Source organism: Chiloscyllium punctatum, chromosome 8 (assembly GCF_047496795.1).
Source record: "Chiloscyllium punctatum isolate Juve2018m chromosome 8, sChiPun1.3, whole genome shotgun sequence".
In the NCBI taxonomy this organism is placed as follows: Eukaryota; Metazoa; Chordata; class Chondrichthyes; order Orectolobiformes; family Hemiscylliidae; genus Chiloscyllium; species Chiloscyllium punctatum.
The window spans coordinates 59,236,563-59,260,661 of NC_092746.1; the positions used below are offsets into that span (position 1 = coordinate 59,236,563).

At 42.2% G+C, this 24,099-nt stretch overlaps 2 protein-coding genes across 2 annotated transcripts in view; one reads left to right on the forward strand and one right to left on the reverse strand.

Annotated features, from left to right (window-relative positions):
- Nucleotides 1-2,266: 2,266 nt before the first annotated feature.
- Nucleotides 2,267-7,354, forward strand: igfbp3 (insulin-like growth factor binding protein 3). Its single transcript, XM_072575639.1, has 4 exons — nt 2,267-2,852; nt 3,925-4,145; nt 4,585-4,704; nt 6,716-7,354. The coding sequence occupies exons 1-4, from the start codon at nt 2,513-2,515 to the stop codon at nt 6,833-6,835; spliced, it is 801 nt and encodes a 266-aa protein (XP_072431740.1). The 5' UTR covers nt 2,267-2,512; the 3' UTR covers nt 6,836-7,354.
- A 62-nt stretch (nt 7,355-7,416) lies between these two features.
- Nucleotides 7,417-24,099, reverse strand: part of LOC140480586 (insulin-like growth factor-binding protein 4) — a 92,858-nt gene continuing 76,175 nt past the window's right edge. Inside the window, exons 3-4 of the mRNA XM_072575638.1 lie at nt 15,298-15,426; nt 7,417-9,630 (exon numbers count right to left, since the gene is read on the reverse strand). Coding sequence (XP_072431739.1) covers nt 9,478-9,630; nt 15,298-15,426 — 282 coding nt within the window. The 3' untranslated portion in view covers nt 7,417-9,477. The remainder of the gene's footprint in view (nt 9,631-15,297; nt 15,427-24,099) is intronic.

Genomic DNA, 24,099 nt, shown 5'->3' on the forward strand with positions numbered 1-24,099 from the left:
GTCAAAATCTAAACAAAAAAAGCCAAATCTCAGTAACTTTCGTTAATTAGAATGGAATCTTGGCTTCTAACCAGGGCACCGAAATATAAATGGGCAGAACTTCGTACAGGAATCTCCAAAGTACGAGTCAAACCTCCATGAACCGCACTTGAAAGACGGGTGTTTGAGTGATTAAAATCTTACCCACAGCAACGAGTAAGAATCAGTAATTCAATTCTAAAACAGTAACTGCTGGAAACAGTCAGTGCATCCGGCAGCATCCGTCGTGGATAAAGTTACGCGGGGAGGTGGACACGGTTCCACAGTAAGGCCCACAGTCAGTCAGTGGTCTCGCAGCGAGAAAAAGGGGCTGGAGACGAGCTGAGGGGGTGAGACTCCAAATACAGATCACAGATTCTGCGTCAACATTGAGAGGGGATTTGCATTTTGGAGGGAGGTTATTTAGCTCTACTCTTATCTACTTTGGTTTAAATGCAGAGGTGCCAGGAGATGAGTTCACCCAGCGAGTGTATAACGACTTCCATACCGAAGTCTGGGGGCGATTCGGGCGGATTGCTGACGGGGTAGTGTGGGATCAATAAGATCAATGAGGAGGGAAATACGTCCAGCCGCAGAATCGCCTCCACCTCCAAACCTTCAACCCCAAAACATCTCTTTCACACCCGTGTTTCACTCCCTTTCCACGCATCCTCCACTTAACACACAATCCAGGTTCAAACCAGTGGGTTCATTTTCGAGCATTAATGCATCCAGACCTGATTCCGCTCCTTTGAGTACGTCGCTCTAGCTGTTGGGGAACATGTGCAGAAAAGAAACAGCCGCTCAAAAGATTGGAGAATAGCTACTTATTTTTCATTGTACAACTATTATTCATGCACTTTAGAATCGACTGCGCTGTGGGCTCCTAAACCCAGGTGCTTTGCTTCATGGGCTGTAGGTTTTGGAGGTTTGGGGGGGAGGTGGGGTGGGATTGAGACAGAGACTGTGAGGGACTTACATACAGGCAGCGTGCAGCAGCTACCACTCGGAATGCCTTTGTATGACTTTCCCCATGTATTCAGGGTGTGCGCGGTTGCTAGGACACGGTTTAAACAATCCCAGGCTCGATGCCTGGCCTGTCCTGCTGGGGTGAAAGCGCATGCCAAGAGGCAGCGGGCAGCTCCAGTCCAGGAGTCCTCCCCAAACTGCAACAAGAACAGCTTTTCCGTCAACGCCTCACTGCCGCCAGCAAACCTCTCCGCCCCCCCCCCCAACCCCGTCTCAATCCACTCTCTTCTCCAGGGTAAAACAAAACAAATGTTTTTTGCGGGTGTGTGTGTGTGGGGGGGGGGGGGGGGGGTGGAACAGCTTTGCATACACCAATGTTGAATCAAACAATTTAAAACCCGAGCACAGTGCCAAATCTGCGAGGTGAAACATTTGCCCATTCATCAAACTCCTTTATAGGTAACCGGAGCACAGAAGGCAGTCAACTCCGTCCAAAAGGCGACATTTCTCACTAATCTCAAAATTCTCACTAAACTTGAATCGAACTTTGGACTTCTTTCTGAACTCTAAGCTGCCAATGGCGACTTTGCTTGTTCACAGAGTGAGAGGGGGAGAAAAAAAAACTAGGTTTGAGTTATCTCCTGAAGCAAAGGAGGCGAACGTGACAATGTCAGAGATTGCATTTCAGCAAGTTCGAATGGGCTGGTTTTGAGGGAGGGAGACGCATCGTGTGGGACTGTGTTCCGACCACTGAACACTGAACAATGGAAACCAGCGGGGTACAGTCATTTCATTCGGCTCAGGTGAACCAAAGTCTAAGTTACATGGAGCCTTTCCGCTTGACTGAGGCCAGTCTCCATCCATCATTTTGCAAAATGATCGACTTTAATCATCAATCTGTGCAGGTTACAGATTAGTCAGCTCGGTGAGACTGTTTTATGGAGAAAGCGAACTATTATTTGAAGAAATGATTTAATCTACGGCAAAGTGACGGTCTCTCGATGGCTAGAAGCTTATGTGGCTTCCTGCAGCTTGAAATCGCCCCAAAATGTTGCCCCAGCCCCGATAGGAGACTGGCATTGCTTCGCTCCGTTCCGGGGTGGCACTCACTTGGACAACTTGTGTCGCATGGGGAGGGAGGAGAGGGGAGACACCAGTTTGCCCCGCCCCGAGACCTGTATCAGCAAATAACCAACTAGGGAAACCCAATGGGAGCCGAGTGAATTATTCATATTCCGGGGGGCGGGATCTCGTCTTTCTTGATATAAGAGAACCTGCATTCGCTCCTGGTTTGTCGGAGTCGAAGAAAGTGCAAGCGGGTGAAGTTAATCTGAAAGAAAGTGAAATAATAATAAAAAAAGGAAACTTTTCTTTCGCTCTGAATTCCGTGGAGCAGCAAACTCGCTTTGTTCCCTTTGATTTTTATTTTGCTGTAATTTTTTTTTGTTGCTGTGTGAGGAGCTCTCTGCAAAGGGGTTGAACCCACTCCCCACCCCTCCGCTCGGCGAGCCTGTGTGAGGAGACCATGGTGTACGCGCTATGTGTGCTGGCCGTGGCGACGCTGAGTGTCAAGTTGGCCGCCTCTCTGGGACCTATCGTCCGCTGCGAGCCGTGCGACGCCCGGGCGCTGGCGCAGTGCAAGCCGCTGCAGGGAGACTGCCAGCCGGTCCGGGAGCCGGGCTGCGGCTGCTGCATGACCTGCGCCCTCCGCCAGGGGCAGCAGTGCGGCGTCTACACCGAGCGCTGCGCCTCCGACTTCACCTGTCTGCCCCGGGCAGGGGAGAGCAGACCCTTGCAGGCGCTGCTGGAGGGCAGGGGTATCTGCACTAACCAGACGGCCAGACTCCGCATCCTGAACGCTGCCGGTAAGGAACTGGGGTACTCTCCGTCCCCACCTGGCAAATCCACGCACTTGCAGAGGGAAAGCTAACTGTATAATTTATTTCAGGTTTGTAGCGGCTGCAGTCACTCACTTTTGTGAATAACTTCGTTTACAAAAGAAGAGGACTGCTTTGGCTTACGGTGCTTGTTGGTGTTAAGACGCGCTACTATCTTAGAAGATGAGCAACTGTACGTGCAGCTTTGACCTTACTTCTGTTCTCTAAACTATGTTAATTTAAGCCCAGGTCCAGGGATTGCATCATCACTGCGATAGAATGATTGCAGTTTACCTGATGCTAAGGTTATATTCTTCACCCGCCCGGAAGCGGCTGTTAACCCGAGGACTCTGTGTGAACAGTAGCCTCACTGTTGGACTTGAGAAAAATGGCAACATTGCCTCTTTATGTGTTTTAAACAAGGGAGCGTTGCCTGGCCTTTTCTCCAGTGAGGGCACGTTTGGCAGTATTTCTTTTTAAATAGTTTCTAACTCGAAAGATTTAAATTGTACTCTTGGTAACAGAGCAGAGCCTTGCAATGTGCACATTTTTTTTTCAGTTTAGATGCTTTTTAACGTCAGGATTGAGAGAAGTCGCTTGCTTATACACGTGGAATACCCCAACTGCACGTATCTCGTACTGGCACTGGGGTTGCTTTCAAGTCTTTAAAGCTTCCTGCCTCCTGGTTGCTGAAATAATATTATTCGTACGAAATGAACTTTTAAAAAAACTTTTAATACTGAAGAGTTAGTAACCAGCATGCTCACTAGGGTACAACTTTGAGGTACTGGTAACAATACTAGCAAGACATCAGTACTTTGGAGTGAGCATGAACATTGGCGATATTAGCTCACCACCGTCTGGTGAAATAGAATATTGCAAAGCTTGCTGCTGAGAGGCTTTCTACTTTAAAAAGCACCACAATAATTGCCTGTTGCCAGCTCTTCCCCGCCCCTCTTTCAGTAAAGTTATCATGCCTTTTATACACTAAATGAGACCTTTGTTCTACCGGAGTTTTGAACCATATTTTACTGGTGTGTCTCTTATTTTTACAATTTAGGAAATACCAACCGTTCAGAGGATGAAAGGAATGCCAGTAACTCTGGGAATGAATGGAGTCCCAACACACACCGAGTGCAAGAGAGTAAAAGTCACCAGCAGCATAATAAACTGCTGCGGAAAGAGGCATCAAGAAAATCTCAGCTGTACAAAATTAACAATGAAGCAGAGAACACAGAAACTACCAACTTTTCTTCAGAAATAAAACATGACACAGAATATGTGAGTGAGCAATGCATCTTCCTATTACATTTATATATGTTTTGAGTTTCTGTTCATCAGGAAGTTCCCTCCAATTGTGAAATGAAATTCTGCACTTGTACCCTCTACCACAGAGAATAAGAATCCCCCTGGTATCCATGGAGTAGTATTATAAATGCACCTAAGTTTTCCATTGCAACATTTTGACTTATTTTAATGTGTTTTCAGTGTGTTCACATTTGCACAGGAAATGTTCCACACAGGAACTCAGCAAAGTGTACTTGAAATGTCACTAAACATAAGGAACCATTGTAATTCTTATCCCAGTGCACCAAAAGTTTGAAAACAATTCAAACATTTTATTTATAGTTTGTTCTGAATAAATTGTTTTAATCTCATTAAAGGAAGCTGATCCTTTTCCATGTACCAAGATCGAGATTATTCTGTCTATATTTATCAGGGTCCTTGTCGTAGAGAAATGGAAGACATCCTAAATAATTTGAAAGCTGTATCCATTCTGAGCCCCAGAGGTGTATACATTCCAAATTGTGACAAGAAAGGCTTCTACAAGAAAAAACAGGTTTGTGTTTCTCTTCCCCATCACTGCTTGCTTTCCCTTTTTCTTTCCATTGGATAAATATTTATTTTCCTAATTATAAGTAGGATGCACCCACTGAAGTTGTCTAGAAACAAAACAACCTTGATCTGTTCTTAACACATGTCCGGCATATAGATCATGTACTAGCTAAAATGCAGAAACACCCTTGTGATTTCTTTGCTGCATTAATAAGGGATCAGTAGCCCATTCTGATGTTTTGTCTGTAACATAGAATTGAAGGTGAATGAAAAGATTTTACAATTAAATTCATTTTGGGGCATGATTCATACATTTTTTAAACACCTTTTTTGTTGTGCATCTGTTAATGTCCAACATTCACCTTTTTACCCAAGATTGGCCTCAAACTTCTGCATATTTTGGTAGTACTTGGAGTGAGGAATTAGAGATAGTGTGACCCTGTCACAACTATTCCATCCCTTCTGCATCTATAAAGTTTAGTGCATTGGCTGACTGAAGGGATGGAATGCAAATTGGCATCATTTCAAGTGACTAAACATCCTGTCACTTGCAATTGATCTGACTTCAATATCTGTGAGCATTGACCCAGTAGGATTTGTGTAAGTCTCATGATAATTTGTGACCAAATTTGAATTAGATGCAACCACACAGCTAATCTGTGTTAGAAAATCCTGACTGTTGCTGAAAACAACTCAGGAACATCAGAACAGGGGCAGGCTTTTCACTGTCTTGAGCCTTTTCTATCATTCTTTTGGGATTATGGTCTATTCCTGTCTGTGCCACTTAATACCCTTGCCCAAAAGAATTGTATCAACCTCAGTTTTGGGATTTTCTTTGCCTCAGTACCTTTCTGGTGGAGAGATTTTGCAGATTTCCAGGTGTAAGCACATTAAGAAGTGGCTAACTCACTGTGAAGCTCCCAATTTCTGAACTATTCTAGCAGGTAGTGGACACCTAACTTTTTTTTAAGATTAGATTACAGTGTGGAAACAAGCCCTTCGGCCCAACAAGTGCACACCAACCCATCGAAGCGCAACCCACCCATACCCCTACATTTACCCCTTACCTAACACTACGGGCAATTTAGCATGGTCAATTCACCTGACCTGCACATCTTTGGACTGTGGGAGGAAACCGGAGCACCCGGAGGAAACCCACGCAGACACGGGGAGAATGTGCAAACTCCACACAGTCAGTCGCCTGAGGCGGGTCTCTGGCGCTGTGAGGCAGCAGTGCCAACCACTGTACCACCATGCCGCCCACTATTTTGTGATAGATGAAATCTTCATTACTGAGAACAATCATCTGCAGACTGCAGCAGTGGGCACCTGCTTTGTTTATATTTCAGCTATGTAGAATTTAAAAACAAAATGCTGCGATGTGAAAAATCTGAATAAAGAATGCCAGAAATAGCTTGTAGGCCTGGAGAGAGAAATGGAGTTAGCATCTCAGATCTGTGATGGAACAACATTTCTGAAATCTGAAACATTAACTCTGTTTCTGTTGTGACACAGGCTGCCAGATCTGCTGGGTATTTCTATTTTAAATTTAGGAATGGATAGCCTTCATCTTAGCTAAGGTGTGAGATAATATTGTCTGTGAAATACACTGCAAATGTACTGAAGATGTAAGAGAAAAATCAAGCAGGGTCCTAACATTCGGTTGGAAGCTGCTAAGCGATTCAGTATGCTGCGATGCTTAACTAATTTTAAGTCCAAAGTCTACCATTACACCACCATGATACATCACCACACTTTAAGGATGTTTCAGTGCAGCACCTGTTGAAGCCATTCAAAATAAGGCTACAATGCTTCACAACCTGCTCCTGTAAGATTCATAATTCATAAATGTAACACAAATTTTGTTAACTGTGAGCATTCCTACCTCTCTCAATGATATGGATCCTTTAACGCTTTTAAGTAGTAATTTTCCTGTTCGTAACTATCATTTAGTTAAAGGGAAAATGACATTACCATTCATTTAAATTGTTGACACTCTCTTCTCTTTACCACAGTGTCGATCATCTAAAGGGAGGAGGCGAGGTTTATGCTGGTGTGTGGACAAATATGGCACTCGGCTGCCGAGCTACGAAAGAAATGGAGAATTGCGTTGTTATAGTTTTGAGAGTAAGTGAGGTATCCTGCTGCTCCCATGGACTCTGTATGTATGTGAGAGAGAGAGAGAAAGAAAGAAAATGAGCAAGAGACACTGATTGATCAGAGACCTCAGAGCAATTGGCAGTAGACATGGATTGCCTGTGTTCTAGAGCTGTGAGTTCTGCTGCCGGTTTAGGTTGAGAAAGGGGGCTTTCTTCAGCCCAGATGTTACAGCTCTATCCTGCCACATATTCTTCCAGCTCCCTGAAAAACTGGGAGTTTTTTTTTAATTCCCAAGAAATCTGCACTACAGTTCCCAAGGAAAAGGCACTTCAGAAAGGAATCAGGGAATCTCCACTTGACTATTTAAAAACTGCCTGTGACCAATTTGATCCTGACAGACTTTGTGCTCTTATGTAAAAAAAAATTAGTGTATGATACTACATATTTTGAAATGTCTTGTTCTGCAGGTCTGAAACAGGAAACTAGCCTTCACGGGTAAAACTTTCTATAAAATTTTAAAAAAGACTTTGTTCTTTTAAAAAAAGCTTTCATGTTACTAAAAAGTCATATGATTATTTTTCCTTAAATGAAATGAATATTCTGTTAGAATATGGTCTGTATTTAATATAATTATGTTTTTTAATAAACATTATTTAAACTGAATAAACATGAAGCATTTTTTTTCCTACAGCAGCAAGTTCATTAGCTAATTTTGTACCACATCATTACAGTAATCAAAAAAAAATTACTCGAGAATCGACTAATTGTGGATCTAAATCATATAAAGGAAGTTGGTGATACAGTTACATTAAAAGAAAATATGTTACCATATAACAATATTGATTCATTAGAAACAATTTGAAACTCGAGAAAATTTGAACAAACATATGAGTGCCATCTAGTGGTTATAGGCTATTAAGACATTGTCCAAAAACTCCACAGGTACAGGAAATCAAATTTACTCCCATATTCTCCAGTCTTTGCTGAGCCAATGTGTTACAAGCAATAATTGATAGGCAACTTCACATACAATCAGTAAAGTAATACTGTTGTTTAATAACTACCCCACTACAAACTTTCTTTACTTATGCATCATGTTTTGTGACTGATTTGAATTCACACATTTGGTACAGAATATCAACACTTAAGGAAAACCCAAACTAGCAATTGTTTTTTGTTTATAACTGCCCAATACATAAAATACATGAAATGATGCATACAGTAGAAAATTAGTTGCATTAGTTTCATTCATTCACAGTAAAATTGCAAAGACAAATTATAACCATTCAATAAGAATTGAGACCTGACAAAGATGACAGACTCTTGTAGCAGAAGGCTGTCCACAACTATAGCAGACATTTTTTTAGAAAAACAATATGCTAACAGAGGATTAAGCAAAGTGTTTGTTCCAGCTTTAGTCACTCCTAATGATAACCCAGGAATTGCTGACCACTTCAGACAGCTTTATGACTTTTCTCATTTAATCCTCTGAAGGTTGACGCTGGATTTTCTACTGCTATCTTACAAGTGCTGAGCACATCAATATTTCTACCTTTTTCTTGGCAGATGCATGACGATTAGACTGAAACAAAGCTGCTTTTGGAGGCAAAGGCTGAAATTCATATCAATCACTACTCATTGTTATAGCAAAAATAAAACCTCTTCATACTCTTTGGGAAAGTGGGCATATGATTTACCTTCAGCTAATGACTAAAAGCGCAACGAGCCAACACTAACCTTGCCATTATTACAAGCTCATGTACAAAGGAGCGGAAAATAGGCCATTCAAACTATCAAGTCTGCTGCACCATTCAACCCTAGACCTGATAATCCTGAACTCCACTTTCTTGTCTTTTTCCAAAAACCCTTGACTCCCTCATATTAAAAATCATCAGTGAAATATGTGATATGTGTACTTTCTCATAAGAATAAATTAATTGTCTTTTGTTTAAAATTAACAACTAAATTTCACAGGTATGAATGCATTTAAACAGACAGAAAACCAGCACCAATGAGTTCATTTTCTCTATGAATACTCTATTGTATATAGGAGTGTGTAAAAGGAAAGAGTACTGATGTCAGTAAGCATAAGGATGAAGTTTGGGCAGTTAACAAAAATTATTTTAACTTGAAGACATGTATCACCTTGAAACACACTACTATGCTTTTAGTTTACAAAATATTGGCCTCTAACATGAGGAATGGATCTATGCCTTGAAAATGTTATAATTCTAATAGAGGCAATGGTTAATTAGCAGTGGCAGCAATTTGTAAGATTTAAGCTTTCTATTATTTTAATGCCATGAGATCCTTTTGTAACATTAATGTGTTATTAACATTGTTTATATGTAGTGACTTGCAGTGTATTCAGTGACTGTTTAGATAATACTTTTCTCAACTCATGCATTTTTCACAATCTAAAATTATTTTCATGCGCATTAATAGTGAACCAAAAGTGCAACTAGCAACAGTAGATTATTTCACTGGACAATTTAGATAGATGCTATTTTAAATGTGATATTCAAAAAGAAATCTTTAAACTAAAAAAAAGCAGGAAATAAATAGCTTACATACATGAAAGATAACTGTAACCTATGGTTATCACCTTCAAATGCTCTGGTGTAACATGTGTGAGAAAAGCAAAGTTGTTATTGCCGCCTCAGTTTTTTAAGATGCTTCAGTTATTTTGTTCGGCTGATGCTGTAACATGTCTCTCATGCCGGTGGCATTGGGGATCACCTCTCACTTCTGGAGAGCCAGGAATTCTCTTTCCATTCCAGCGAAAAACACACCAACACCGTCCATGCTGTCCATCCAGAGCTGACTCACACTTTCAAAACAGAAGTGTAAAAACATTATTGTCCTCTTTGTAAAACAGAGATGAAAGATTGATGAATGAAATTATGTCAAGTGTAGAAATCAACTTTTCCCAATGTATTCATTTCAGACAATCATGCAGAGTGCATAGGCTTGTTCTAAGGGAAACAGAGTAGGCAATCAGGCTCTGAGCAATCACACATCTGATTCGTGACCTCTGTAATTTTCCAGCCGGAATAACCATTCATTGGGAATTGGATCTTGAGCCTGATCTGTATTTATAAGGCAAGCTGCAGATAGTGAATCATGTCTGATCAGCATTAACCTTTAAGTACTTTTTCTTTGCTGGGAGAGGGTGGAGATATCTCTTCTGCCATTGAAACAGCACCAACACTCATAGCTCAAAAGGGCACTGTGTTTTGGGTAAGAAAATACAATGAATTTACTTACATCAGGTGACTACTGGAGCTAACAAAGAATCGTGAGCAGAAGAGGCCCACAACTATCTTACTCATGAGGTGACCAGCTTATCAGTGGATCCCTTTTACATGTATCCCTATGCCTAATGGTTGTTTTCAGTATCTGTCCATGCATAAAAAATCCCCATTCCTATTCTTTTTCCTACGCTGACAATATAATTTTAGGGGATGACACCATGTGAGAAGAAATTGTAGGAGATAGTCTGTTGAAGTGGTAGATTCAGAAAAATGTGAGAAAATGGGGCTTGAGAAAATTGCAATGCAAGTATTCAATGTAACAGTAATGGACAAATGTTGTGATACAAATAAAGAACTTGTATCAGAAATTTGTGGAATCAGGATTCAATTAGAATTTAAGTAATAATATAGGCTGATTCTTAGATGCCATATATCCTCATTGAGAGAATAATACATGTTTGGAGGTTCTATCTTTTAACCTGAAACAATGCCTGCTTGTTTAAGTGGTTGTAAGGCGCTCTGACACCATTTGAAGGGAAAGATAGTTATTTTATCATCTTCATTAGCATCTGTCTTGCACCCAACACAGCCAAAAGCAGATTGACCAGTCACAGATCTCACATCCCAATAAAGTATTAACCCCTCCAGTAAAGCAGTACTCCCTCAATCTTGAAGTTAGATTAAGTACTGAAATCATCGGAGCTTTCTGATGTAGAATTAAGAGTACCACCACTGAGACAATCAAAAGAAAGCACCACTAATATTCCCTGTGCCTTATTCATTAGAGTGCATGGGATTGGTGGTAGTACACTAATATCGGTTTGAGAATTGGTTCACAGACAGAAGATAGTGAGAAGGAATAAATGGATCAGTTTCAGGATGGCAGGCTATCATTTACGGAAAGACCCCAGCTATCCGCAGTTTATACAAAATTTATATAACTGTAATATTTCCAAATTTTTTTGATGTCACAAAACTATTTGTGAAGGCTATGAGGAACATGCAAGGAGGCTTCACGCGGAGTTGGGTGGGTTAAGTGAATAGCCATGATGTGGAGATGCTGTTGTTTGACTGGGGTGGAAAAGGTCAGAAGTCACATGATACCAGATAAAGACACTTGATGAAGGAGCAGCACTCTGAAAACGTGTAATTTCAAATAAACCTGTCGGACTATAACCTGGTGTTGTGTGACTTCTGACCTTAAGTGAATATGTAAGAGCATGGCAGATTGAAAATAATGTGAATAAATGTGCATTTATCCACTTTGGTATGAAAACACAGAGTAAGAAAATTAAGTGAAGAAAATATGGGAAGTGTTGCTGTTCAAAGGCATCTGGGTGCCTTATCGTGAATCATCAAAAACTAGCATGCAGGTGCAACTCTCAGGAAAGGAAGGCAAATGGTATGTTGACTTTCCTCCCAGGCGATTTGATTACAGGAGGAAAGATGACTAGCTACAGTCACGTAGTCTTGGTTGGAGTGCACCTTGGATTACCATTTAGGTCTCTCGATGGATACATTTGTAATTGAGGGAGCACAACTGAGGATCATCCAATTAATCATTGAGATTGCAAGATTTTTTAAAAATCTGGGGCGATTGAGGAAACTGCCTGTGTTAACTAGGGTGATCTCTTTGAAACTTACAAAATTCTTACATGGTATGACAGGATGGCTGTTTCCACTGACTGGTGAATCTAGAACCAGGAAATGTAATCTCAGAATAAGGGGCGGACCATTTAAGGCTGATAGGAGATGGAATTTTTTCATGCAGAGTGAATCTTTGGAATCTTCCATGCCAGAGAGTGATGGGAGCTCAATCAATCATCGAACATGTTCAAATTAGAAATAAGTTTAATGGCATCCACGGATATGGAATGTGTGTAGGATATTAGCATGGATGATCAACCATGGTCTAATTGAATGCTGGAGCAAGCTTGACAGGCCGAATAATGTACTTCTGTTCCTTTGTTCTGGTCCAATTGTTCAGACTTGCTTTTATTTATTGAACTGCACTACATTATTCCACTAGGTGTCATGCTAATACACTGAAGAAGAACAAGCTCCTGAAGTGCTGCTGAAGAGTTGTCAAACAGGTTAAGTCTCTGGTTCTGCCCTGAGTGCAAGCCTCATCCAGCATGGAGGCAGACTGAAAAATCTTATAGATGAATCACCAGGGGCTGCACCTTAATGATTTACTGAAACATACTCGCAATGAACAAAACTCTGCGCTGGGTGAGTTGTAACACTGAGTCCCCTCATGGACGTCAATGTTATTGATTCAGCAGCAGATATTTTATACTGGTGATTTCAGCCAGTTGATAAATTAACTGTCACAACACACTTCATGTATGTTTCCAGTCAGTGGACGAAAGACAAACAAACAAATTACCAAATTCCAAATAGACTGCTTAGGATGTACAGGAAAACATTGCAAGTCATTTTCAGTTCATTGTATTGAAACATTATGGAATTCACCATTCTCAGAACTATAGCCCTTGTTTGTGTTTGGTGGAGGTGATAAAATGTGCTGTAGCATGAAATGTATGAAAACATTTTCTTAAAGTTACTTTTATGCTGCTTCTAAAAAAAATACTTCATATGTTCTCAAATGTTTCTTTGTGATAAACCAAAATATGGGCAACAAGACTTGAAAATAAATCAAGCTTGTAGGGAATGAGACTGGCAACATTCTGCAGAATGGAGGTCAAAGGGATGCTATAAAAGGCATTTGCCATATGGTGCTGATAATTTCTGCTTCTCTGCAACCTATTGATTTCCAGGCATGATGCAGCAATTGGAAAAATAATACCAGGTTTTCCAACTTTATAGCATTGCAAACATCTTAATAAAGCGTTCTGCCTTTCTACACTGTACTACTAGAATACCATAGAGCCTACCTCTGTGAAACAGCAACAAGTATTTACATCGTGGGTTACTCTTTCCTTTTTTTTCATATGAAACTCCCCACTTGCCCTTCTCAGTGGGGGACAGGGATGTGGGAGGATGGTTGGAGATGATCAAAGGTGTATATTGAGACCCTTATGTGTTTCAGGAAGCCAGCAGAATATTCTACCAATGTAAGTATTACTAGAGTTCAGCTCAGTGAAGACCCTGATTGTCTCATGATACAATCCACAGGATAAAGAGTGGAAAAATGAAGGTTTCCCTGAATAATGAAGATTAGTTCCTAGTGGTCATCAGTTGCACATTACACTCATGGGATGCAAGCATCACTGGCAAAGCAGCATCTCCTTGTCTATCCTTAATTGGATTTGAACCAAGTGGCTTGCCAGTCAATTGCAGAGGACAGTTAAGAGTCAGCTATATTACTTTGGGTCTGGAGTCACATGTAGACCAAACTGGATAAGGATGGCAAATTTCCTTCCCTAAAGGACATTAATGAACTGGATAGGTTTTATGACATTTGATGCTCGACTCATGGCATCCTTATTGAGTTTAACATTTCAAATTTATGAATTGAATTCAATTTCCATCCATCGCTGCAGTAGGATGTGAATCCATGCCCTAAACCTCCAGATGATTAGTCAAATAACATTACTACAATACCACCATCTTTCCAATCACTGAAATCTTTTGCTGTAGTCCAGAAACAGAGGAGGCAAAGAATTGTTGGACTGCTGAAGTCTCAGCTTGGACAGGACTGCTGCATTAATTTTGAAAAATTTATTACCATGTCTCTGTGCCTGCTTCCTTTAGAATCACAGCTTCCATCTGAGCTGTTCCTCAGATAATTTTAGATATAATGTCATGCATTCTATTTAAAAGAAAAGGGTCCCTCCACAATATGTGAAAGTGGGAAAACAATGATAGATGAAATGTATGCAGATTAAGGTAATATGCTGCACAAAATTTAGTTCCACACCAATTACTGTGGGAATTATTGTGGAACTGATGAATCTTGTGGAATTGGATTCCTTCCAAATTGCTAGATTTTTTCCCCCCAGAATACCCCAATCATATCTCAAAACAAAACAGGCATCTTAGACGAATATGTTTCCATCTTAGATAAGTATAACAGGGTATCACTAGAAACAACCAAAAATGGGTAGCTCATTAGTAAAGTTGAAACTAAAAGAAGATTTAGTATATCCCAGTTAGTATGCCAGAGGGATGACTGCAGACATTTCCTTTAGCATGTTGTAAGTTAAACAACGCTGCTGCAGAAACCCGTACCAAATCTGAGTGAATCATGCAGGGTCTAAATTAGGGATGAGCTTATGCAAATTGTTAAATAGATAGGCCTCATAATTCTGCAAACTCAGCCTAGTTAATGCTGCCAGGCAGGAGTCTATAGAGACAAATTATTTCCTCTCATGGAGGAGAGGCATTCATCAAACACAGCTTTGCAACTGGGGAAATTGGGAATCCTTTCTCTGAAAAAGCTTTTAGATTCATAGAGTCATAGATTCAAGCATCATAGAAATGGGCTCTTTGGCCTACCATATCTGTTCCGATCAACAAACACCAAACTACACTAATTCCATTTCAATGCACTTGGTCCATAGCCTAGTATGCCCTGACATTTTAAGTGCTCATTTTTGAGTCTATGCCAACTGAAACTTTCAACATTGAGTTTGATAGAGTTTATTACACAAGAAAGTTATGGAGTATGAGTCTAAGATGTTCAATTGGAGTTATGATGTAAATCAACCATCATCTAATTCAATGGGCAATCAATGGAGCTCTATGGCTGTCTATTGTTTTTAGGATTCTCTAGGGGGCTGGTTAACTCAATTAACTAAAAAACTAGCGAGTTGTTCAGAACTGTGTCAACAGCTAATGTCTAATTCCCATTCTGACTGAGGTAGACTTGGGAATGGCCACTTCATCCTGTGCCATGTTTGATGTTGAGTCATACCCCACTAGCGATATCGCCAATCTGCTCGTTCTTTCAGAGAGAGTTGCCAGAAGTCCCTCAAGGACTATGAAATACACAAATACAAAACATGCTGGAGAAACTCAGCAGGCCTGACTATATCTGTGGAGAGAAAACAGAATTAATGTTTTGGATCCAGGTCTGCAAAAGGGTCACTGGACTCAAAGAATTAACTGTGTTTTTTCTCCACAGATGCCATCACAACTTCTGAGTTTTTCCAGCAATTTCTGTTTTTGTGTATTTCAGATCTGCTGCATCAGCAATTCTTTGTTTTATTATCCCTCATAGACCATGGCTAATGGCCTTTTTATTCCTCATTTTCTTTAAACTACAAAAATCTACATACCTGTTTCAGGTTATAAAATCCTCCCTTATCACAGTTTGGAATGTGGAATCTATAAAGTTCTTCATTAGTATGCTGTTGAATCAGAATGATCCTGTCAATGGCTCGTTGCATTTCCTCCTGGCATGGACCCTGTGAAGAATGAATATAGTATGGACATTATACTTTTTTATTAGTTGCACTGTAAACTCCACAAAATTTATGGTAAACCAAACTGTAAACATTCTACATCAGTAGCTCTTAGCTAATTCAAATACAACAACTAAAACTATAATTTTTTACAGATGAAGGTGTCGCTTGCTTGACCAGCATGTAGTGGCCATGCTAATTGCCCACATTGGTTAAGAGTTAACCACATTGCTGCTAATCCAGAGTCACATGTAGACTAGACCAGATAAGGATGGTAGTTTCTTTCCCTAAAGGACATTAATGAACCAGGTGAGTTTTCCCAACAATTGACAATAGAATCATGGTCAGTATTAGCCTCTTAATTGCAGATATTTATTGCATTCAAATTCCCACCATCTCCCACGCTGGGTTTCAAATCCGGGTCCCCAGAACATTACCTGGGTATCTTGATTGACAGTCTAGTGATAATACCACTAGACCGTTGTCTTCCCATGGCATGAACTGATATAAACCATGATAAAAATCCATCATTATAAACTGACTTTATTTATTCTTCTTATGTATGTTACGTCAGATGTGGCTTGGATAGTAGCACTTCCTGTTGTGAATCAGATGTTGTGGGTTTAAATCAATTCCAGGATTTGAGCACAAACTCTAGGCTGACAATCCAATGCTGCATTGTTGGAATTGCTGTCTCTTGAGTGAATATTAAATTTTGGCCTTGCCTGCCTTTTCAGGTGCAAAAGAAATCTCATCATGCTCTATAGAAGAAGAATGAGCAGTTATCGCCAGTGTCTTGGCCAATATTTACCTTTAATTGACATAGCAAACAAATTATATTTTAATTCTTACATTGTTGCTTCTTGGACATAAGTTAGCTGTTATTGTTCTTGCATGACAACAAGGACTACATTTCAAAAGTACTTCATTGTTTGCAAAGCACTTTGGGATGTTCTGAGGTCATGAAAATTGCTGGATAAATGCAAGTTTGTTTTCTTATTTATAAGCATTTCATAAAGGAATAAACATTTAATGATTATATAACAACTATATCAAAATCATTCATCTTTTAGTAAGACAATTATAAGGGCCACTTGCTAAGATATTAGTATCATCAACAGCCATGAGTGTCGGAAGACTGGAAGTTGGCTAATGTGGTGCTATTATTTAAGAAAGGCTGTAAGGAAAAGCCAGGGGAGTATAAACCAGATGTGAACCTTATGTCAGTGGTGGTTAAGTTGTTGGAAGGGATTCTGAGGGTTTACGTGCATTGGACAGGCAAGGATAGATTAGCACAGCAGTTCAGGCAGCATCCAAGTAGCTTCGAAATCAACGTTTCGGGCAAAAGCCCTTCATCAGGAATAAAGGCAGAGAGCCTGAAGCGTGGAGAGATAAGCTAGAGGAGGGTGGGGGTGGGGAGAAAGTAGCATAGAGTACAATAGGCGAATGGGGGAGAGGATGAAGGTGATATGTCAAGGAGGAGAGGGTGGAGTGGATAGGTGGAAAGGATGATAGGCAGAAAGGATGATAGGCAGGTAGGACAAGTCCGGACAAGTTATGGGGACAGTTACTGAGCTGGAAGTTTAGAACTATGGTGAGGTGGGGGAAGGGGAAATGAGGAAACTGTTGAAGTCCACATTGATGCCCTGGGGTTGAAGTGTTCCGAGGCGGAAGATGAGGCGTTCTTCCTCCAGGCGTCTGGTGGTGAGGGAGCGGCGGTGAAGGAGGCCCAGGACCTCCATGTCCTCGGCAGAGTGGGAGGGGGAGTTGAAATGTTGGGCCACGGGGCGGTGTGGTTGATTGGTGCGGGTGTCCTGGAGATGTTCCCTAAAGCGCTCTGCTAGGAGGCGCCCAGTCTCCCCAATGTAGAGGAGACCACATCGGGAGCGACGGATACAATAAATGATATTAATGGATGTGCAAGTAAAACTTTGATAGATGTGGAAGGCTCCTTTAGGGCCTTGGATAGAGTCATACTCTCAACAAACAGTATTTCAATTCCATCTCAAACATCAAAAACTGTAAGTACAACAAACTTTTATCCACCCACCTCCATAACCAGTGCTCCTCAAACATTCCAGAAGATTCCCCCGGCTTCGGAACCTATTCCACTATGAGCCATGCAGCTGATGCAGCTACCACCCCCACGCTGATTGATGATGTCACTTCCACCCCCATCATGGCCACTCCCACAACCACTTCCATCCCTCACAATTCCTCATGCATCACACCTGACATCACTTCTGCCCTTCACATCATCGCTGATGCCACATGCTCAGTGACTTCCACTACCCCTACTGCCATGGTCACCACCACTTCCGCCCCCACCAGCGCCACTCACCTGCATTCTGCTGACATGCCCCCCACAGACCCCACTGTCACTATCCCCACCCCCCAGAACCCCAAGGGGATCACTACCCCTGCTCATGACTCCACCCCCATTCCCCCCACCATCACACCCACTCCAGTTACAGGTTCCACCCACACTCCTAGCTCTACACCCACACCAGATCCCAGCTCCCAGCCCTGCCGAGTTTTCACCATCCCCCCAGACCTCCCCCTCACTGAGGACGAACGATCAGTCCTCAACAAAGGACTCACCTTCATCCCCCTCCGTCTACGCATCAATGAATTTAATACACGCCGTGATGTCGAACAATTCTTCCGTCGCCTCCGCCTCCGAGCTTACTTTCACAATCAGGACTCCCGCCCACCTTCCGAGGACCCCTTCGCCCACCTCCAACACACTGCATCCACCTGGACACCCCGCGCTGGCCTATTACCTGCCCTCGACCGCTTCATTTCCAACTGCCGCCGGGACATTAACCGCCTCAACCTGTCTACCTCCCTCCCCCACTCCAACCTCTCACCCTCACAACGCACAGCCCTCCAATCCCTCTGCTCCAATCCCAACCTCACCATCAAGCCAGTGGATAAAGGGGGCGCAGTGGTAGTCTGGCGCACTGACCTCTACATTGTTGAAGCCAAACGTCAACTCGAGGACACCTCTTCCTACTGCCCCCTCGACCATGATCCCACCCCCCATCATCAAACCATCATCTCCCAGACTATACAGAACCTCATCACCTCAGGAGATCTCCCACCCACAGCTTCCAACCTCATAGTCTGGGAACCCCGCACTGCCCGGTTCTACCTCCTTCCCAAGATCCACAAGCCTGACCACCCTGGCCGACCCATTGTCTCAGCATGCTCCGGCCCCACTGAACTCATCTCTACCTACCTCGACACTGTCCTATCCCCCTAGTCCAGGAACTCCCCACATATGTTCGAGACACCATCCACGCCTCCACCTCCTCCAAGACTTCAGTTTCCCTGGCCCCCAACGCTTCATCTTCACCATGGATATCCAATCCCTCTACACCTCCATCCGCCATGACCAGGGTCTCCAAGCCCTCCGTTTTTTCCTCTCCAGACGTCCCCAACAGTACCCTTCCACCGACACTCTCATTCGTTTGGCCGAACTGGTCCTCACTCTTAACAATTTCTCCTTTGAATCCTCCCACTTCCTCCAGACCAAAGGGGTAGCCATGGGCACACGTATGGGCCCCAGCTATGCCTGTCTCTTTGTTGGCTACGTAGAGCAGTTGATCTTCCGTAATTACACCGGCACCACTCCCCACCTCTTCCTCTGCTACATTGATGACTGCATTGGCGCCACCTCGTGCTCCCGCAAGGAGGTTGAACTTCATCAACTTCACCAACACATTCCACCCTGACCATAAATTTACCTGGACCATCTCTGACACCTCCCTCCCCTTCCTGGACCTCTCCATCTCCATTAATGACGACCGACGTGACACTGACATTTTTTACAAACCCACTGACTCCCACAGCTACCTGGATTACACCTCTTCCCATCCTACCTCTTGCAAAAATGCCATCCCGTATTCCCAATTTCTCCGCCTCCGCCGTATCTGCTTCTAGGAGGACCAGTTCCACCACAGAACACACCAGATGGCCTCCTTCTTTAGAGACCGCAATTTCCCTTCCCATGTAGTTAAAGATGCCCTCCAACACATCTCGTCTACATCCCGCACCTCCACCCTCAGACCCCACCCTTCCAACCATAACAAGGACAGAACGCCCCTGGTGCTCACCTTCCACCCTACCAACCTTCGCATAAACCAAATCATCCGCCGACATTTCCGCCACCTCCATACAGACCCCACTACCAGGGATATATTTCCCTCCCCACCCCTTTCCGCCTTCCGCAAAGACCGTTCCCTCTGCGACTACCTGGTCAGGTCCATGCCCCCAAACAACCCACCCTCCAATCCTGGCACATTCCCCCGCCACCGCAGGAACTGTAAAACCTGCGCCCACACCTCCTCCCTCACCTCTATCCAAGGCCCTAAAGGAGCCTTCCACATCCATCAAAGTTTTACCTGCACATCCACTAATATCATTTATTGTATCCGTTGCTCCCGATGCTGTCTCCTCTACATTGGGGAGACTGGGCGCCACCTAGCAGAGCGCTTTAGGGAACATCTCCGGGACACGCGCACCAAACAACCACACCGCCACGTGGCCCAATATTTCAACTCCCCCTCCCACTCTGCCGAGGACATGGAGGTCCTGGGCCTCCTTCACCACCGCTCCCTCACCACCAGACACCTGGAGGAAGAACGCCTCATCTTCCGCCTCGGAACACTTCAACCCCAGGGCATCAATGTGGACTTCAACAGTTTCCTCATTTCCCCTTCCCTCACCTCACTCTAGTTCTAAACTTCCAGCTCAGTAACTGTCCCCATAACTTGTCTGGACTTGTCCTACCTGCCTATCATCTTTTCCACCTATCCACTCCACCCTCTCCTCCTTGACCTATCACCTTCATCCCCTCCCCCACTCACCCATTGTACTCTATGCTACTTTCTCCCCACCCCCACCCTCCTCTAGCTTATCTCTTCACACTTCAGGCTCACTGCCTTTATTCCTGATGAAGGGCTTTTGCCCGAAACGTCGATTTCGAAGCTCTTTGGATGCTGCCTGAACTGCTGTGCTGTTCCAGCACCACTAATCCAGAATCTGGTTTCCAGCATCTGCAGTCATTTTTTTTTACCTCAAGGATAGATTAGGGCTAGTTAACATGGCTTTATGTGTGGGAAATCATGTCTCACTAACTGGATCGAGTTGGATGTGAATACTGTTTAGGAGGTATAGTTAATAAGTTTGCAGATGACACCAAAGTAGGTGGTGTGGTAGATAGTGAAGAAGATGTACAGCCTTGATCAGGTAACCCAATGGGCTGAGGAGTGGCAGGTGGAGTTTAATTTAGATAAATTTAAGGTGTTGAATTTTGGTAAGGCAAATCAGAGCAGGACTTATGCACTTAATGATAGGGCCCTGGGAACAGTTGCCAACCAAAGACCTAGGGGTGAACGCGCATAGTTCCTTGAAAGCAGAGTCACAGGTAGATAGGGTGGTGAAAAAGGCATTTGGTATGCTTGCCTTCACTGGTCAGAACATTGAGCATAGGAGTTGGGATGTCATGTTGCAGCTGTACAGGACATTGATGGGGCCACGTTTAGAAGACCATGTAGAATTCAAGTTGCCCTTCTATAGGAAAGATGCTGTTAAACTTGAGAGGGTGCGGAAAAGATTTAAAAGGATATTGCCAGGACTGGAAAGTTTGAGCAACAGGGAAAGACTGAATAAGCTGGAGCTTTTATCCCTGTAGCATCAGAGGCTAAGGGTTGAACTTATTAAGCTTTATAAAATTATGAGGGGCATGGATAGGGTGAACAGTCAAGGTTTTTTCCCTCGGGTGGTGGAGTTTAATACTTGAGGTGATTGGTTTAAAGTGAGAGGGAAGACGTTTAAAAAAGGACCTTTGGGATCCTTTTTTCACGCAGAGGGTGGTGCATGTATGGAATGAGCTGTCAAAGAAAGTGGTGGAAGTGGGTACATTTCCAACATTTAAAAAGTATCTGAATGTGTATAACAGTTAGAAGGATTTGAAGTGATATGGGACAAATGAGATAAGGGCAGATTGGGATTTCTGGTTGGTGCGGACGAATTAGACCCAACAGTCTGTTTGTGCTATATGTCTCTGTGATTCTATGACATTAATAACTTGGACAACTTTGGCTACACAAAAACATAGGGTCTATTTAAAAGAAAAGAAAATTACAAGCATCAAGCTTATGAGAAGTAGAACAAATCGATTTCAAGGAAGGAATCTGCATTTTGGTTCAGATCACTATTATAGATCAGTTGAGCAATTTTTTAATGATTGATGATCAACTAATTGTCATAGAATAACAGAATGGTTATAGCATCAGAGAATGTCATTCAGTCAGTTATGTCTGTTTAGATTTTCTGATAGCACAATTTACCTTGTGCTACACAACCACTTTTCCTTCTAGTTTGCAAAATAGTTTGTTTTCATATAATAATTCAATTCTGTTTTGAATACCTTATTTAATTGAAACTGCCTCAATCATACTCTCAGACAGAACATTCCAAACCCGAATTGCTTCCTGTGCCACAAAATTTTCCTTGTGTTGCCATTGTTTCATTTATCAATCAATATAAGTCTGTACCAACTGGTTCCAATTCATTCACCAATGGAAACAGTTTCTCTCCCTCTACTCTATCTAGAACCCCATGATATTGAACACCTTTCCCAAATCCCCTCTCAACCTTCAAATCTCAAAAGAGAGCATCCCCAGCTTCTCCTACCTATCCATGTAATTGATGTCCTTATCACTCAAATCATAGACCATGATGGCCAAAAATGGACGTAGTACTCCAGTTAAGGTCAAATCAGTGTTCTAAGTGGCTTTATCATAACCTCCTTGTTTTTGTATTCCGTGCCAAGGTATGCTTTGCAAACTGCTCTCTCAACCTATCCTACCACCTTCAGTAATGTATATACATATAGTCTCAGGTGGCAGTTCTCTTGCACCACCTTTAGAATTGCACCCTTTAGGTTATGTACTTTTAGATGTTCTTCCTATTGAAATGAATCATTTAGTTTCATCTGCCATTTGTCCATTCACTCCACCTTTTGAAGTTTAACACTACTATGTGTCAATGTAAATTTGAAATTATGCCTTGGACACTGAAGTCTTGGACATCAATGCAGGTCATAATTAAGAAGGGTCCGAATACTGAACCCTCTGGAACTTCACCACAAATCCTCCTCCTGTCTGAAAAACAGCCTCTCACTATTACATTTTGTTGCTCTGTCACTCAGCCAATCTTGTATCCATGTTGCTATTGTCTGTTTTATTACGAAAGTCCTAACTTTGCTCACAATTCTATTGTGTGATAATTTATAAAATGCCTCACCCAAAAAAAACTCTAGCAAACTGTTGAACATGTTTTTCACAAATCCTTGCTGGCTTTCATTAATGATCATATGTTTGACTGAATGGATATTCATTTTGGCCTGACAGTCTCTCCAGCATCAAGATTAAATTGGTCTGGCCTATGGTTACTGGGCTGTCTTCTTGCACTATTTGTGGCAAGTTGTGGTGGTAGGTTTTCTGCCTGAAATCACTGTATTCCTTGATAATGTTAGATAGAATCTAGGATTCTGATCTAGCGATGAATGAAGATATAGTGACATCTCACATTCAGGGAAATTGGAGGTTACAATACTCCTACCACCTTGCTGCTTGAGCAAGACTGGAAACTCTTGTTGAATTAAGTTTGAGAAATTGATGCAGTTTATTCAATAGTTAGTTCATACAATAGGCAGGCAGATGATTTTCGTCTGTGCTGTTATTACTCTCGATCTATAACAGCTAGTGTGCTGGTGATGTCTGAGTTATAAATTGAGTTGGAAGAGGTGTCAATTATGAAAACTCTGTCCTGAATAGTGTCAAGCTTCATGAATGTTATTGCCTTACAGCTGTAATCATTTACTGAGTAGTAAGTAGTCCATCAATGTTCTGACCTGGACATTGTAAATGATGGGGAGACTTTACGAGGTCAGTAGGTGAACCATTTATTGCAGAATATCCAGTTTCTGTTCTTCTATTAATGTTGTTAAAATGACTAGTTCAGTTCAGCTGCTGGCCAATGTTGACCCCAAGACAATGGGATTCTTGGTGAAGGCAATGCCTGAAGGTCCCAGGAGTGATAGGGTCTTTTCTTGTTGCAGATGCCCATTGCCTAGCACTTATTAGTTACAAATGTTCACTTCAATTTGTCAGCCCAAACCTGGATCTGCTCCAGGGTCTGCTTTTATCCCCATTGATATCAAATTTACCGCATGTCTGGTTGAAAGCTGTGATGGGGTTCAGAAATGATTACTAATTAATTGAAAGCTACCAGCTTTATAATCTTTGCTTTCTATAGCTTTGACCAAAATGTAATATGTCTCAGGAAAAGTTTGCAAACGTGGTCTCAATTTAAAGATATCAAATGTTTATCTAAGCAATCAATAAGGGCAATGCTACTTGTGTACTGATGTGACTGATCTCCAGCCTTTAACCCTCAGTTTCTGAGAATAGTGAGGAAGGAAAGGGCATAGACAAACATCAATATTGTTGACATATTACCTACACATTCATGATAATCTATCATTAGAGCAAACGAATTAAAAGAAATAGATCTTCTGCGTAAGTAGCAACATGCTGTATCACATAATTAATATGAGAGGAAAGTGGCAGCACTAAATCCTTAACCCTGAGCTAATAGCTTCTG